Here is an 18,048-nt window from a genome sequence, read left to right on the forward strand (position 1 = left end):
AGAGTGTTAAGTCTTGACCAAAAAAGTTAGGGACAGGGCCGGGCGCTGGTGGCTCACGCCTGTAATCCTAGCTACTCAGGAGGCTGAGATCTGAGGACTGCGGTTCAAAGCCAGCCTGGGCAGGAAAGACCGTGAGACTCCTATCTCTAATAAACCACTAGAAAACCGGAAGTGGCGCTGTAGCTCAAGTAGTAGAGCGCTCGCCTTGAGCTGAAGAGCTGAGGGACAGCGCCCAGGCCCAGAGTTCAAGCCCCACACCGACAAAAAAAAAAAAAAAAAAAAGTTAGGGACAGCTCCCAGGCCCTGAAGTCAAGACCCAGGACCAACACACAAAAATAAAAATTAAAACAAAACAAAACAAAACACCTTGACCCAAATGGCTTGAGATACTCATAAAAAAGCCACAACTCACAAAGAAGAAAAATGTTTATTAAAAATTTTATATATTAAACACATACTAAGGAGCCAGGTGTGGGGGCACAGGCCTGTAATGCCCAACACTCAGGAGACTACCACAGGAGAAATTCCAGTTCAAGGCCAGCCCAGGCTATGTGGAGAGTTCCAGATCAGTCTTGGCTCCATATGAGACTCTATCTTAACAAAAACAAAAAAGTAAAGAAAGAAAGGATGGATGGAAAGGATGGAAATGGAAAGGGAAGGGGAAGGAGGAAAAAAGGAAAAGGAAAGAAGAGAGGAGAGAGGGAGAAAGAGAAAAGAAAGATCTGATTTTTTAAAGATGGTTTAGAACTCAAGAGGGGGGAAAAGATTTGATAGAAAAGTAGAGAATATTAAATGTGCCCCACTAATTTTGGAAAAACTCTACCTCCCTGCCCAACGAAGGTCCAGCTGAAGTTACAGTCCCCAGGGAAAGGAAAGTGCTGGGACTGGCCAGATTTCTCTGCCACTGAAATCCTTTTACATAAGGAAATTTCTTCTCACCTTAGCTAGAGATGTGTGTTCAAAAGCTAAGAGAGAAGTCTTTATAATGGGGTCCAAAAGGAGAATTCTGGAAAAAAGTAGACCAAGATCCCACAGGAAAATGAACTAAAGAAAGGAAGTTCAGAGCCAGTTTGTTAACTAATCCATGAACATCGATGTAGTATCTGACTACCAGATATAAAGGTAGATTTGAAAAATGTCTCTAGGACTAGGTACTAGAGCAGAAAGAAGCCTTTTTTAGACCTGATCTGCTAGCAAGGATGATATCATTTTTCCTGAGATCTGGTTACAGGAGAGCAGAGGAGAATCCAGGATATGAGACATGCCAAAAGCAGCAGACTCACCACAACTTGGCTTTATGTGGGTGGAGAAAGAGCCAGAGAGATCTGGCTCTCAAATTTGGCTTTGCCATTTATTAGCTGGATGACCTAGAGCAACTTCCTTAACCTTTCTGAATCTTTTTTCTGTGTCCACACAGCAATGATTTCACAGTAAATGGCTGATAATAAATACCAACAACATTGTGAAGGACTAAAAGAAATAACCAATGTTTGCTTAACAAACAATACGTTCTTCCTATACAATCCCTACAGTGAACATCTATTGTAAATGTCCACTCTCACCCAAACAGGAGCAATAAAATAGGACGATTATCTTGAAAAGTAAACATTCAGGGGGTGGGGGATTGGGGGTCCTATAACTCGGGACTATAATCCTAGCTACTCAGGAAGATAAGATCTGGAAGATCATGCTTCAAAGTCAGTCTAGGCAGAAAAATTGCGGAGAGTCCATCTTAATTTAGCCAGCAAAAAAGCCAGACTAGAGGTGTGGTTCAAGTGGTAGAGCACCAGCTTAGCAAGTGGGAAGGTCTGAGTTCAAATCCCTATACCACAGAAGTGAATATTGTGACTTTTCTTCTTTGTTGCTGGTCAAGCTGCTTATATTATTAGAGAATGTATGCTGCATACTTCTACTCTTTCCACAATCATTTATGGTTACTTTCCTTTGAAAACATCTGCTTTCCCTATGAAATGGTGAAGAGTAGAAGTAATAGAAAGCCAAACCAGATTATGGCTGATCTCTGACCAAAACAAAGATAGACTCATCAGTTCCTAAGTGGTCCCATGACTGGACAACATGATCACAGGCAGAAGACAGTCAAAGCCTATCACGTAACACAAAGTTAAAACCACAGTCAGCAACAATGTCTTGAAAGGAAAACTAATATCCTGTTGTTTGGGGATTCTTTTTTCAAGTGGCCAAAAAAGCTGTCCTCAGAGTCATCTTACAGTGATAATTTCCTCAGCATATTTGAAGAATTGCTATCAAAGCATAGCATTTCATATTGCAGCATATTTTCCACAGTCTTGGAAGGTAGTAAAAAATCAGATTTCAAAAATCTGTTTTTAGTGCCGGGCGCCGGTGGCTCACACCTGTAATCCTAGCTACTCAGGAGGCTGAGATCTGAGGACTGCGGTTCAAAGCCAGCCTGGGCAGGAAAGTCCATGAGACCCTTATCTCCAACCACTAGAAAATCAGAAGTGGCACTGTGGCTCAAGCTGAAGAGCCCAGGAACAGTGCCCAAGCCCAGAGTTCAAGCCCCATGACAGACAAAAAAAAAATCTGTTTTATTGAGCCGGGTGCTAGTGGCTCATACCTGTAATCCTAGCTACTCAGGAGGCTGAGATCTGAGAATCTGGTTCAAAGCCAGCCTGAGCAAGGAATGTCTGTAAGACTCTTATCTCCAATAAACCACTCAGGAAAATAGAGGTGGTACTGTGGCTCAAGTGGTAGAATGCTAGCCTTGAGCTAAAAAGCTGAGAGACAGCGCCCAGGCCCAGAGTTCAAGCCCCATGACCCCCCCCCAAAAAAAACTGTTTTATTGAGAGAGCTATCAAAACTTGAATAACTGAAGTTTTATGATCAAGTTGATGAGAGTCTAAGACTCATCTGAAGCAGCCATTCTCCAGGACAAGTCTCTTTCGTTCCAGTGCTTTCACTGACTAGCACTTAAACTAGAGCAAGAGTTAATTTCTCAAAGTCTTCATTTCTGCATTTCTGGACTAATTATTTTCTAAAGTCTTTCCACAAAAATAGCATTACATGGCTAAGTTTCACAGTCTGTGACGGTCCAAAAGTCTATGTATTAATACTCAGTATGCAATGCAGGTATATGTATGACCATCACAAATTGCTGACAGTAATGTACTGCTGTAAGACTAATTTTCACCTTATACATAGCAGGAACTGGAAGAAAGTTAAATGCATCCAGGGATTAACAAGGAATATTGAAGGTACCTGGTTGGACACCATAGGTGGTAGAATGAGAAAGAGCCACAAGATAGAAATTCTCAGATAGTAATGGAATACTCCTAGTAGCAATCCCAAAAGTAGAAGGCCATCAACAAAACAGTAAAATGAAAACTAACTGTGCATTCTCTGTTTCCCCCTCCAACAGCACCAAAGATTTCTTTAAGCCAAAACTTCCTGGGAAACTCTCAATGCCTATTTATCATGTATGTGCATGTGTGTGTGTGTGTCTGTGTGTGTGTGTCTGTGTGGGCGTGCGCATACACACTTATTCCTTGTAATTAAAATCCTAGAAGAGGCTAAGAGTCAAAAGATTCACATAAATATAACCACAAATACAAATACCCTAATGGGGGAGGTGAATTTAACACACAAGCTCCTAGGGCTTACGGGAAGTGGAATTAGAACCACAAAAGCCAAGAAGACTGTCAGCAATTTAACAAACCTCACATGCACTCAGTTTACTGAATCTGAACCTAAGTAGGGAAGGGGAGAGGAGGGCATGTGGAGCAAATGGACTTGGGTATTTTCACTGAGTCACAGAAAGTCACTGTGATTCTTTCACATCAAAAAGTTCTGTTGCAGTATGTGGATACAGCTCAGTGATAGACAGCCTGTCTAGCCTGAGTGAAGTCCTGGGTTATATCCTCGGAACCACAAAAATAAAGTACAAAATTCTGTTGCCATGAAGTTCCTAAGTTTTCCAAAAGGCAAGAAGGTAATAAAACAAGATAAGGAAACATTCAGAAAAGCTCTCATGATTAACTACTCAGAGAAAAGACTTTTAGATCATCTGCCTAGCAAGCTCGAGGCTGTCATTTCAATCACTAGTTCTGACCAAAAAAAAAAGTGTACAAGAGAGAGAGACAGAGAGACAGAGAGAGACAGAGAAAGCAAGAAAAGAAAAAGAAGGAAGGAAAGCAAGGTGAAATGGAAGGGCGAAGGGAGGGCAGGCAACAGGAAATATCTTTATAAGGAGTACTATAAGAAATTTAGCAACAAAGGAGAGTCAAACAGATGTAGAAAATAAATTTTTATTTATTATTCTAATTGAATAAAGTTTGAGGTTGGAGTTATATTCCTATACCCCCAACCCCACCTTTGAGGTCCTGGGTTCTTACCAAATCAGATGCACTGGGAAGCCTACTGTCAGGCCACACACAAAAAAATGTAATAAAAGCAAGCACCAATCATTCATTTGACATTGCCAGATTTTCTCTAAGAGCAGAAGACACTACTCTTTACCAGAGTGCAAAAACAAAAGAGACACTGCGACTTTCCTCAGGAGTTTGCCAGTCTGTTAAGAGAGACAGACATTTAAATGGGTGCCTGGTGACACATGGGTACTTCTGAAGAGTTATGAACAGCACGTGGGTTAAAAGAGTGAGAGTCTAACCTTGAGGAGTTAGTAAAAAGGCCACCAGAGAAATGATACTTGAAGGATGTGAGTGATTACATTACTAGGTAATATAACACAGTGAGGCAGTCCAGGTGTAGAATAAAGAAAGTAAGGACAAAGCATTACAAACCTTTCACAGGTTTGGCTTGACAAATAGGATGAGATGGGGGCTAAGTGTATTAGATAGCATTTGTAGCCCTAGCTACATGGGAGGCACAGACAGAAGGAACGCAGTTTAAGGCCAGCCCAGACAAAAAGCTAGTGAGATCCTATCTCCAAAAAACAAGCTGGGTGCATGGCATGCTTCTGTAATCCAAACTAGGCGTTAGGCAGAGGTAGGAGGATATTGATTAGAGGGAAGCCCCGGGTAAAAATGCAAGATCTCACTAAAAAGTAAATTAAAGTAAAAAGGACTATGATAGTAGCTCAAATGGTAGAGCACTTACCTAGCAAAAATGGGATTCTAAGTTCAAAACTCAAGTAACCACCACATAGAGGAGGAAGAATAGGACAAGATGAGAAGGGAGTCACGGTAACTTAAGAATTCAAAAGTATGATGGCTAATGCCTGTAATCCCAGCTACTTGGGAGGTGAAGAGGGAAAAATAGCAGTCAGAGGCCAATTGGACAAAAAGTATGAAAAATAAAGCAAAAAAGTCTAGAGATGTGGATCAAGTGACAAACTGCTTGCCTAGCAAATGCAAGGTCCTGAAAAAACTGCAATACTTCCCCTCCTCCAAAAACTACAAGATTTTTCTTGTAAAAAAAATCAAGAAGGGGCTGGGAAGCTGGCTCAGTGGTAGAGCACTTGCCTTGTATGCATGAGGCTCTGGGTTTGATTCCTCAGTACCACATAGGCAGAAGAAAAAAAAAAAGGCAGAAGTGGCACTGTGGCTCAAGTGGTAGAGCACTAGCCTTGAGCTGAAGAGCTGAGGGACAGTGCCCAGGCCCAGAGGTTCAGGCTCACGACCGGACCCCCCCCCCAAAAAAAAAATCAAGAAGAAGCTGGAGAAGTTTGTGTAAATAAAACACCAGCATAAAATAGAAAAAAAAACAAAACTATGAAACAACAAGCATAGAACAGCATGGGGGCTGGTCACATAAGGATACCAAGGCTTCCAAGAGAAGGAAGTATGGAACAGACTCTTAAGAAAGAAATGAGAGGGGTTGGGACTTAGTTCAGTAGAAGAACATTTGCCCAGCAAATTCCAGGCCCTGTATGGTCCTCAGCAATGCAAAAAAGGAGAGGGAGGGGAAGGGAGTAGAGAGAAAGGGAGGGGAGGGGAGTACCGAGGGGAAAAGGACAAGGGAGAGAGGAAAGGAGAGGAGAGGAGAAGAGGGGAGGGGAAGGATGGGAGAGGAGGGGAGGGGGGAGGGAAAAGGGGAAAGGGAGGAAAGGAAAGAAGGAATAGTCTGCCAGTAGATAGGAGCATTTTCTAGATAGGTAGTGGAACTCAGATATTCTCTTAAACACAAACACATGTTCCAAGGTATAGCCATGGAATAGCTGGACTAGATAGTTTACGTAGGGAAATGGAATCCTAGGAAAGTCAGCTGGGGTCAGATCACAGAAGCCTTGAAAGTCCTATCATATATAGATCATTTAAGTATAGGAAGCCATTTAAGGATCTAAAAAGACATGAACATCTTCATATGCATTTTATGATAATACAATCTCTCCTTTTCCTGTGCAATTTTAGGTCCTGATTTATCTATATCTTCTATTTCAGGGTTTTGACAGTTCCTTACTTTAGTGCCGCTTAAGTACAGACTATTATAATTCATTAATGAGGTCAAGAACTATGTTTAATTATAAAAATAATTAAATAATTTCTATTGAGTATAGCTTAAGGGACATACACTGTGCCAAGTACTTTTCGCGCATCATCACATTTGATCTTTGTGGTACTCTTAGGAGTAAATATCATCACTGCTGCCACTTGAGAGTTGAGAGACAGGGTTAGAGGAGCTTGTTGAAATCACCAAACTAGTGAGGGGTGCAAATGGATTTCAAATTAGTGCTGTGAAATTCGAGCCCATGTTCTTTACTTTCCTGCTATCCTGTCTCCTAAAGCAAGCTGTGCCCCTCTGATCCTTACTACTTGCATTACTTCACACCATGCTTTGATCTTACCTTCCTACCAACGACTGTACTGTGTTTTACTACTAAGGCCTAATGCCTGCTGAAAGTCTATTGACCTTATAGACATCCATGCTGGCAATTACCAAGAAGCTCCTTCCCACATAGAAAGCAAATACCTAGGTACCCCGAGGGCCTCAGTCATAGCTACTGGGCCAGTAAATAACAGGTTTCCTGATGCTGACGTGGGAATTCTGTTATCCCTTTTCTTTGCAATCAGAAGGTTGTGTAAAACAGAAGGAAAAAGGAAAAGGATAAGAGGAGGAGGAGGAGGAGGAAGAAAAAGAGGAGGAAGAGGAGGAAGAGTGGGAGAAGGAACCAACTAAAACAAAAAGGAGGAGTCATCGGAAAATGGGAGAAAGTACATACTGGTACCAGCCAGAGCTTCCTGGACCAGTTCCCAGTCTGGCTGCCAAAGGGCTCTGGAATACATTAGTTAGAGATGGATTCCTGTACAGTCCACTGCAGACTTTTTCTGACTGCACTCTGACAGAGAGACCCACACTTCAGTTCCAATCCTGTTTCCCACCCAGAAAGCTAGTTACTCCTCAAGGGACTTCTAAGTTAACCTCCTATCTCATAGTAGAATCTGCATACCACCTGAGTTCAAAAAGAAAGAAAACACTTTCTATACCTCTCACTTCTGTTGAATCCCTAAGCCTCTCTACCCTCAGAATCCCATTCCAACCTCACAAGACCCTCTTTATAAAACATGTCAAGCTTCTTGTAGCTCCTTACCAAAACAACTGCTGCGATAAGGAACAAAGGTTTTACAGGCTGTAGCAATAGCTAGTTCAGCAGATATTATAGTCTTAATGATGAGGTCTTCCACATGGGCCATCAATGCTGCAATAAAGAAATAAATATTAATAAATACTAAAAATGCATGGATTAATAGGAGATTTCAAGAAACAGTATAATTATAGAAGCATTTGTGCTCATTCAAAAGGCCTTTCTATAAGAGCCCTCAGCATGGGTGCATGAGGATGCACACAGGTGGCCTATAACAATAGGCAGACTTAATGGAGAAGTAGTCTTCCTTTCTTTCTCACTCCTCTCCACTACCCTTTCACCTGTGGACTGAGATACATTTCTTTTGCACACCATTTCCCATTCTGCAACAAAGGCTGAGCAACAGTGCCCATTCTGATTCTAAGCCTATTCGTCCATTCTCTAACTCAGCATCAGGATCTGAACTCATAGCCAATACAGAGATAGGCTATTTATTATATAAAAAGTTGATGGTATTTAGCTAGCAGTTCAACATTAAAGAAGGGACCTCACTAGGTTCTAAATTAGAAAGAAAAAAACAGAATTTGGGGAGCTATGGAAAGCCTGTTTCCAATCTTGTAAGCTGCAGGAAAAAGTTACACCAAGAACAACCATTCCACTCTACCCCAGCAACATCATCAGAGTTAGATGATGACTCCTGACAAAAGCCAATAGTAAATTTGTATAAAGAAGAGACATTGAGAAGTTCAAAGGCCTGGTACGCACCAGTTGTATCTCTGCCTTCTTGTTTCAGGTATCTAAGCATAGCACTCATGCTCCATTTGTTCCCATAATCTTCCACATCTGGATCATCACAACTGCAATGAATTAATGAACTGCGGTCACATATGCCACTAGGCCTGGATGTAGAAACAAGATTCTGCACAAAGACATCTTAATCCCTCAAACTTTTTAGAAAATATGTATTTCACTGACTTGCACCCAATCACATTTTCTGATTTTTTTTTTTGACCAGTCCTGGGGCTTGAACTCAGGGCCTGACACTGTCCCTGAGCCTCTTTTGCTCAAAGCTAGTACTCTACCACTTGAGCCACAGAGCCACTTCCAGCTTTTTCTGTTTATGTAGTAATAAGAATTGAACCCAAGGCTTCATGCATGTAAGGCAAGTACTATACCACTAAGCCACATTCCCAGCCCCCAATCACATTTTCTTGGTCCTTTCTGTTTTCATGCTTTTGTGCCATCCCCACCCCCGTCAGTCCTGGGGCTTAAACTCAGAGCCTGGGCACTGTCCCTGAGCTCTTTCGCTTAAGGCTAGTAATGCTCTACCACTTTTAGCCACAGCACCACTTCCAGTTTTGTGGGAGTTAACTGGAGATAAGAGTCTGGCTCCCAGCTCCAAATTTCTTAAATGGGGACTAACAGGTAGATAGTTTGCCTTACTAAAAAGGACAGAGAAGAAGAAAGATAATTCTTCCTTAACCAAACAATCATGCATCATGAAAGAGTAGAAGTATGTGAAAGAATGTACACAAAGTAAGAACGTTACAATAATTTACCAGCAATGTGGATAATACATACAATCTTGGAGATGAATGATGAGTCCACTAAACTACCTCAGATTCATTTTCAGACCAGAATTGAATTGAGACACGTTAATAAGATAATCTAGTACAGTAATGTTAATGAACCAACCCCACACAGACTTGCTTTGGTATGTGAAGCAAACTTGGTCCTCTCTAATGATGGAGCTTTTTCTGTATTCTCTGAGACACCACTCAAATAACAATGAGAGTACTAAGCCCCCACTGCTATAGTAACATAGTAGCAAGTGGGGCTGCCAGAAATGCTAGAGTCCTGAACTCTGGCATTTGTGCTCTGCCACTGCCTTCTTAGTCCTTACCACCATCCCACCCTATCCACCAACTACACTGATGCTCATCTTCCAAGGTAAAGGGTATGACAGGACATTTAGTGAAACCTAGACCATGTCAGCAACTATCCTATCATTTCCAGAGTATTTTCTTCCTTTCCTTGGACCTGCTAGGAATCTATTTTTAGTCTAAGTAGAAAGTAGCTTGGGTTTCTTTTCTATTTTTCCACTTTCTTGTAAAATTATTGCAATGAAAGAAAATAGAGCAAAAAGAATATTTCCACACAGCTGGGAAGGTACTCTCTTTCACTGGATTTCTGAGATGGCCTCATTTCTTTTTTTCTTTTTTTCCAAACTTGATCATATTAAGTATTTGTTTTAGAAAATACATAAAATAGAAGAAACAAAAGTGTCTCCCATTAACAATCACATCTCTATAGTAAAGCACAGTTAGCATTTCAGTAAGTATTCATTTTCTTTCTCTCTCAGCAAAAAATAACTACCTTAAGATATCTGATATACTCAAGCAGGAAATTCAGTTACATATATTGTCACATAATATATTTTATCATCTAACGATATACAGTTTAAATAAAAAGTCTTAATTCTGCCAGGCACCGGTAGCTCACACCTGTAATCCTAGCTACTCAGGAGGCTGAGATCTGAGGATCACATTTCAAAGCCAGCCCCGGGCAGGAAAGTCCATGAGACTCTTATCTCCAATTAACCACCAGAAAAGTAGAAGTGGTACTGTGGCAAGTGCTGGCTTTGAGCACAAAGAGGCTCAGGGACAGCACCCAAGCCCAGAGTTTAAACCCCACAACCAACCACACCAAAAAAGTCTTAATTTTGTCTTTATTAACCCACAAAAATCAGTAGCCTTTCTGCATGCCATCAACCCCATTTGCAATAGCCTCAAAAAACAAACAAAAACAAAAAATACCACCACAAACCTAGGAATTAAAGATGTTAAAGATCTTTATAGTGAAAACTATAAAAATAAATAAATAAAATTTTAAGTCTTATCTCGGGGCTGAGAATGTGGCCTAGTGGTAAAGTATTTGCCTAGCATGAATGAAGTCCTAGGTTCAATTCCTCAGTACCACATAAAACAGAAAAAGCCCAAAGTGGCTCTGTGGCTCAAGTGATAAGAGTGCTAGCCTTGAGCAAAAGAAGCTTAGGAACAGTGCCCAGGCCCTGAGTTGAAGCCCTAGGACTGGCAAAAAGTCTTATCTCTGATCTTGTGTATCTATCCTTCATTTCTTAAGGTTAAGTTCCTAGAAATGGAACTACTATGTCAAAAGGTACAGCTATCTTCAAAGCTTCTGATATATGTTCCAAGTACTGAAACAATCTCATATCTTGACTTTTAAAATGTTCTGTATGTTGCTGGGTATTGGTGGCCCCTCACCTGTAATCCTAGCTACTCAGGAGGCTGAAACCTGAGATTATTGGTTCAAAGCTAGCCCAGGCAAGAAAGTCTGTGAGACTCTTATCTCCAATTAACCACCAAAAAGCTGAAAGTAGAGGTGTGGCTTAAGTGACAGAGCACTAGCCTTAAGCAAAAAAGTTCAAGGACAGTGCCAGGGCCCTAAGTTCAAGCCCCAGGACCAATAAACACACATAAACACACACACACACATAAACAAACACACACACACACACACACACACACACACACACACAAATGCTCCAAGTATCTATTACACTGTCACTCATAACTCAAGTGAGAGACATTATGTTCCAGAGTCCTGTTAACTTTCCAACTCTCCAACACCCATATTTGAGTATTACTCCCAACTAGTACCTCACATAGTCTCCACTCTTCTTATTCACACTGTAGTTTGTAAGGTGCATGAACTGATTCCGAATGTTCTTTGCTCCTTGGTCATATCGTACAGTGGCAAACCTATAGGAAGGCAGAGGTTAAATGCCAAGGACAAGGTTTAAAAAAACACAGGCTGGAACTGACGATCAGTAAGATAACAACAAAGGAAGCCAACATCATCATCTAAATAATACTTATATTATTTATAATATATAATTTTTTATATTATATATAATTATACTCAGTGCCTAAGTGCCAACTTCCATGCTAAGGGTTATATGTATAGTAGTTCTAAGTGTTTTATTGCAGCACATATTAATTCAATCCTTCAAATAACTTGATGAAATAGATCTTACTATATCTAATTTTTAAAATAAATGATATCTAAATATGACCTAGAAATATTAAGTAACTTGCCCAAGATCACATGGACTCTAAAACCCAAGGTGTTAACTACAATGAGATACTGCTTCCCTTATACTGGATCTTAAAGTGATAGAAAGCATAAAACTTGGTAATGAAATTATTCACAACCTAGGGAACTATGTGTATAAGCATTAGCTCATCAAAGAATATCTATTCAGAGTCCATAAAGTAACTGTACTGTGACATTCTATGGGGAAAATGAACAAAAAGAAACAAAGGTAAGCTTACCAATTTGTACACTTGAAACACAGCTACAGAAAGAACAGAACTGATGCATAATATTCAATTAAAAAGAACAACAATGGCAGGCAATACAAAACAGCATAAATACTAGCATAAAATAAGAGACAAACTTCTGAACTTGGAATTAAGGCAAAAGATGGATTAAACATGGAGCCCACTGAAAACAGGGCAGCAATCTGACATCCTCGACTACTACTGTCAAAGAAAACCAAAGCATAAAAGATATGTGCCTGTCAAGGAAGTAAGTAGGAAAAGAAAACTTTCCAGTGATGTTCAGTATGAACAAGAAGACACTCAAGGCAAATGACTATGGTAAATATCAACCCCTGTTTACATACCACTAGAACCGTATCACCCTTCCCTACAGTGGTTTTCCCCAAGAGGCATATCCAAGTGTGTGAGAAAAAAAAAAACCCTGAAGGCCAGAAGTTTATTTTCACATGATTTACCAATTATTTACATATGCTTAACCGAGACTATGAAGTCAACATGAATTTTTACCACATTAAAAGTCAGCATTTAAAATTTTTCCTATTCTCTATTTTTTCTCACCCACTCACTATCTCTGCTCTCTAATTTCCTGTACCAGAAACACACAAGCACAGAGAAATAAAAGTTAAAAACAAAACTAAGAAACTAAACAAACATGAGTCCAGGAAAAAAGTATGTGGTCAAAGAGAAATTCTGACCAGGCATATATGCTGAAGAACAAGAGTTTGATAAGCATTACATAATGGATTTTCCATAAACTTCCAAGAGCTATCACATAAGTTAGCCTTTACATTCCAATCTTCTTCTTACAGTGATTCTCCAAGCAGGTAGAGAAATGCAAATGGGGCCCAGGCTGACCCCAGAGGCTGCCTGCCACAACCAGACGTTACCTCACAGTAATATACCTCCTACCATCCTCTTCTTTCAAATAATGAGTTTGAAGGAGGGGAAAATGCTGCTTCAAGAAAGAGGCTCACTGAGTATCTGATCTAACCTGATTAACAGAAAGCAAGGCAAAAGCCCAGAATGACCTGGATCTGGTATTCAATACATCTGTCATTTGCATGGGCCTTTTTTAAAAGACAGGTATTCCTCTACCAAATCATCTTCCTCCTCATCTTCTTCCAGTGGAGCATTTTATTCTGAGCCCAGGATTTCTTAAGTGAGAGTGGGCTTCTACTGTGTAGAAGCAGTAAGAATGTTAATGGAAAAGTGCCAAAAGGGGCAAATAAACAGCACTCTGTATTCAATTTAGTCAAATGGACAATGTAGGAGGCCATAGAGAAGAAAGTTAAGGGTGTGTGTGTACCTGTCCTCTCAACTCAGTTAGCTTTTATGAGTTTTCATTAAAATTATTATTAAACAGACCATAATCATCTCTGATCACCACTTTCTCTTATCTGGACGATACTACTTTTACTACTCTCAGATCTGGCTTACTTGTTTGTCAAGTTCTTATGACCTGATTAACCTACAAAAGTTTAAGGATTTTGTTATTTTTCCTTTAACGTGAGTCACTTGATCAATGCTTCTCTTTCAGCTCGGTGGCCTCTGTGGGGGGGGGGGGGGGGGGAGGGGGGAGCAGAGGTGGTAGGGATTCCTAAAGCAGGAAGTACAGGAGGTTACCTAAGCAGGGCAATAGCTCTGAGTCTAAACCTACACAAGAAGAACATCTGAGTGGGAAAAGTGGCCTAATAAGGCCAAGAGATTGGCTACATACAAGAGAATTAAGTAAATAATATGTGGGAGATAATGGGAGACAGACATCTCACTGTTGAAGCAAAGAGATAAATATGGAAAGGATAAAAACTAGAATGCACTCAGTTATTTTGAACTAGAATTGGAAGTACCAAGAAAAATTTTCAATGCATAAAGATACAAAAATAAAGATGTAAATGTGCTTGTGTGTACATGTAAATATATACACATTTCCAAGTGTGTGCTTTGCAAAGCCTCTTAACAATGAACACATCTGGCAGCAAAAACTTGATTTCTAAATACTGTTCCCCTGGTCAAAGTAACTAGTGCTCCTTGGAGATACAATTGATTCCAATGACAGATAGATCAGAGAAAGAACAAGATGGCCTGAAACATTTTGTGCACAGAGAATGGTAAGAGTCATGTGTCATGTCATAGAGGCACAAAAGACATCTAAAAAGGGTTTCCACTGTCTACATCTGAAGAAAATGGAGCACCAAAATAAATGATAGCAAAAGAACTATTAAATAAACTAGAAATCTTTGAAATATTGACAGAAACAACTGAATAAATGAGGGGGAAAGAAAGCTTTTCCTTGAAGTAAAATGTCAACTAATTAATAGTAAAAGGAATGATGGGATTCGTAAAATCATCATTTGGCAATTCTCACTGCACTAACTGCTTCAGGCAAAAAAAAATATCAATAGTTACTAAAAACTGTTGAGTGAAATGAGATTAAAAAATGAGACTTTACGTGGTCTCCTCATAAAACAGTAATTACAAAGAGAAAGACAAAATTGTTAGCTTTATAGTTGGGAAATCTCACAGATACCAATTTAATAAAGTGGTCAAACATCACTAAACATTACAAGTACCATCAGATTAAAGTCAATGAGAGGAACTATCATTACCGCTGTGATATGTGGTCCAAAATGAATAATCTAACCTTAATCATGAGAAAAATCCAGACAAACATAAACTGTGGGACAATCTGCAACATAGGTGGCCTGTAATCTTCAAAAATTCTGAGGTCATGAAGTCACAGACTCAGGAACTGCTCCAGGCTGAAGGAGTTTAGAGACTTAACAACTAAACATAACATTAATCCTTGATTTGTTCCTTTTGTTAGAATGAACATTAGGACAACTGCAGAGTTTAAATAGGTTCTCTATATGGAATCTTCATACTATTCTTACAGTTTTTCTTCAAGTTCAAAATGGTCTCAACATTAAAAATCTAAAAAAAAAAAATCAGAAAATAACTTCACAATAATAATTTAGATATTCAACTTCTCTTAATACCAGAAGATCTGGCATTGCATGTCAAGTACCTTTAGATGGGATAGGTGCTTTCCCATTCTTCTGTCTCCACCTGGCCAACTTCCTTCAGGAAATGTATTGTGAACAGTTAGGTTTGGGAACTTTAAATTAGATCTTCACATATTATCACATTTTATTCTATTTAGGTCTGAAAACGTCAACACAATTTTTTATTATCAACAAACTAAAAGAGATAAATTCACTAGATAGTCCAGGACCAAGTTGGCAAATACTTGTCCCAACACAACTAAAATTTACATGATGAACTGAGTATTCAATCTCTTTGAGATCAAAATTTAAATCAAAAAAGCAACACAACAGAATTTCAGTCTTGGCCTTTAAACAAATGGGGAAGAAAGTATATTGCATAAATCTGGGCCCTGGATACAATTTTGCAACCTGATGACAAATATGGATTGCAATTATTATTACAAAAAATTATCCTACCTTTCCATCCAGTTCTTGGGATTACAATCCAGGACCTCAGGAATACTAGGGAAGTGTTCATTACTGAGTCATACCCCAGCCCTAACAAATTCTTTAACCAAAAGTTACACACTTTGCTTTCTAATATTTCTCACTTAGAATCAAGACACAGTAATCATCTGTCTAAAATTCAAGTGTGTATAACAAAAGGATGTCAATGTCAGGCACATACATACAGGTAATCCCTGACTTAGGACTCTTTGACTTACAATTTTTCTACTTTATGATGTACAAAAGTGATACACACGGATAGGGATGGGTGAGATGGGGGAGAATGATCAAGCTGCTTTGTATTCATAAACTCACATGTTGAATTGAAAGCTCTTTTATAATAGCTTTTAATTTTTAATAAAAATTATAATTTTTGAAAACTGATGCACATTCAGGAGAAACCATACTTTGATCTAGGGTAGTGACAAGCACTATGATACTCCCTCACAATGCTAAGCAAAAAAATAAGCCATAGCTCCCAGTCACATACCCAATCAATAAGATAACTACCCACACTCAACAGAAACATGTTAATAAGCCAGGGTATTGAGTGGGTTAGGCATGTTAAGTGGTGTTTCCAACTTATGATGGGTTTTATCAGAACACGTCTTCATCGTAGTCAAGAAGTATTTATAATAGGTACTGATAAATGAAAGTGCCCCTGAAGACCAGAGGGTATGGATCAAGGGGTAGATGGTCTGCCTAGCAAGAAGGAAGGAAGGGTCATCTGAATTGCTTGTTGTATAATCTTTACCTATGCAGAACCAAAAGGGGGACTGTCAAGCTCAGAATTAGTAGGGCCCCGCTGGTGCTGGTGGCTCACGCCTGTAATCCTAGCTATTCAAGAGGCTGAGATCTGAGGATCTCGGTTCAACGCCGGCCCGGACAAGAAAGTCCATGAAATTCTTATCTCCCAATAAACCACCAGAAAACAGGAAGTGGTGCTTAGCTCAAGTGGTAGAACACTAGCCTTGAGCTGAAGAGCTGAGGGACAGCGCTCAGGTCCAGAGTTCAAGCCCCATGACTGACAAAAAAAGAAAAAAAATTAGTGGAACCCTGGAAACTCTTTCCCTACTCAAAACCTATTTTGTTCCTCTAAGAACCTGACACCATTAGTCTTATGTATGGTCAGAATCCTAGGAAGGCTAGATGTAGAGATAGTGATGCATTCTCTTCAGTAGTTCTATTTTCTTATACTTGGTACAAATGTACAGAGAGAAGAGGAAGGCCGCCTGTGAAGACCCTACTTGTGGCACTTGAGTTATCTTGCAACAGGTGTAGTCACTCTAAGCCAGAGAGGCTTGGGTGATAAGACTGCACCTCAGGGAACCTTGCCAGGAGCAACTGAGTTCATCCTAGCCTGACCCAGAAAAATTGTATGGAGGAGAACAAGAGGCCCATGAGCCTCTGATCTGCTGTCAACCAGCTGCAGCAGCGAGGCTGCCAAATAGCTGCAGTGACTGGGCAGTGCTCTGCTGAGCCGTCTGGGAGGGGATTACCAGCCTGATCCTGGTCTTCAGAGCCAAAAATGACTCAAACTTCACAAACAGCAAGGGCCTGCCAAAGAGAGTGACAATGAGCACTGGAAAGGGTTTCTCCCCCTTGCTGATGTCTCTTCTCCCCACTTGCTGCTGTGGCAGATTCTGGACAGTGTGCAGCCCGTGAGGTAATCTGAATTCCTTGGCAACCAGCAAGTACCTGAATTCTTTCAAAACCACAGGAATCCAGCAGAGAAAAGGTAAATATCCCTGCGGAGCCAGTGTTAATTAGCAAGAAAGGCTACTGAAGAAGGAACTGGGGGTTGGGAGGAAGGAAAGGCATTACAAATGCTTTGGGGTCTTTTCTGCATTTCCACTGAAAAATATGGTTGAGGCAGAAAAGAGGCAGGGCTGATGGGGCCTGTACAAGGTCCTCTCCTTCCACTCCATTGTGGGTACAACATGCAGTGTTCACATTTCTCCTGTGAGGACTTTTATGGCCCAAGGTGCTAGTGCTACTTATCTTTAGGGCTCTGACAACACATATGGTTTTCAACTTAACTTTGTTTTCATTTTTTAACTTTTTATTTTTCCTATTTCAGTGCAAATTTGGCTATTAGCTTTGACTCAAAAACGACGTTGTCAAATTATTTAAACCCCATACTGGATCCACATAAAGCTGTAAAATCCAGGACCAGGTCTTTCTGGACTCCACTTCTGACAGGAAAAAGACTCCACCATTTTGGTGAACACATTACCCTCTCTGAAAACCTAGTGTCCCCTGCTGGTGCAAAATAGCAATATGCACAGGGATTCAAAAGCAGGGTGAACCCATGATTAACCATCTCTAGGACCATAAGACACCAAATCCAAATACCAAAAAGGCAGCTTCACTTTTAACCCCTCTTTGATATATAACTCACATATAAGAAAATATGAGATGGGCTCAGTGACACACAATTGTAATTCTACCTTTGCAGGAGAAATAGATGGGAAGATTATTTTCTTGAGGCTAGCCCAGACAAAAAGTTCAAAACTCTATAAAATAGGGGCTGGGAAGGTGGCTCAGTGGTAGAGCACTCTTGCATGCATGAGGCCCTGGGTTCGATTCCCCAGCACCACATAAGCAAAAAGAAAAAAAAAAAGCCGGAAGTGGCGCTGTGGCTCAAGTGATAGAGTGCTAGCCTTGAGCTGAA

At 40.2% G+C, this 18,048-nt stretch overlaps 1 protein-coding gene across 1 annotated transcript in view; it reads right to left on the reverse strand.

Annotated features, from left to right (window-relative positions):
- Ttll5 (tubulin tyrosine ligase-like family member 5) overlaps window positions 1-18,048 on the reverse strand; it is a 221,664-nt gene that overhangs the window by 158,990 nt on the left and 44,626 nt on the right. Inside the window, exons 10-12 of the mRNA XM_013013504.1 lie at window positions 11,200-11,301; window positions 8,285-8,376; window positions 7,526-7,633 (exon numbers count right to left, since the gene is read on the reverse strand). Of these exons, the coding sequence (XP_012868958.1) occupies window positions 7,526-7,633; window positions 8,285-8,376; window positions 11,200-11,301 (302 nt within the window). The remainder of the gene's footprint in view (window positions 1-7,525; window positions 7,634-8,284; window positions 8,377-11,199; window positions 11,302-18,048) is intronic.

Source organism: Dipodomys ordii, unplaced genomic scaffold (assembly GCF_000151885.1).
Source record: "Dipodomys ordii isolate 6190 unplaced genomic scaffold, Dord_2.0 Scaffold2, whole genome shotgun sequence".
NCBI lineage: Eukaryota > Metazoa > Chordata > Mammalia > Rodentia > Heteromyidae > Dipodomys > Dipodomys ordii.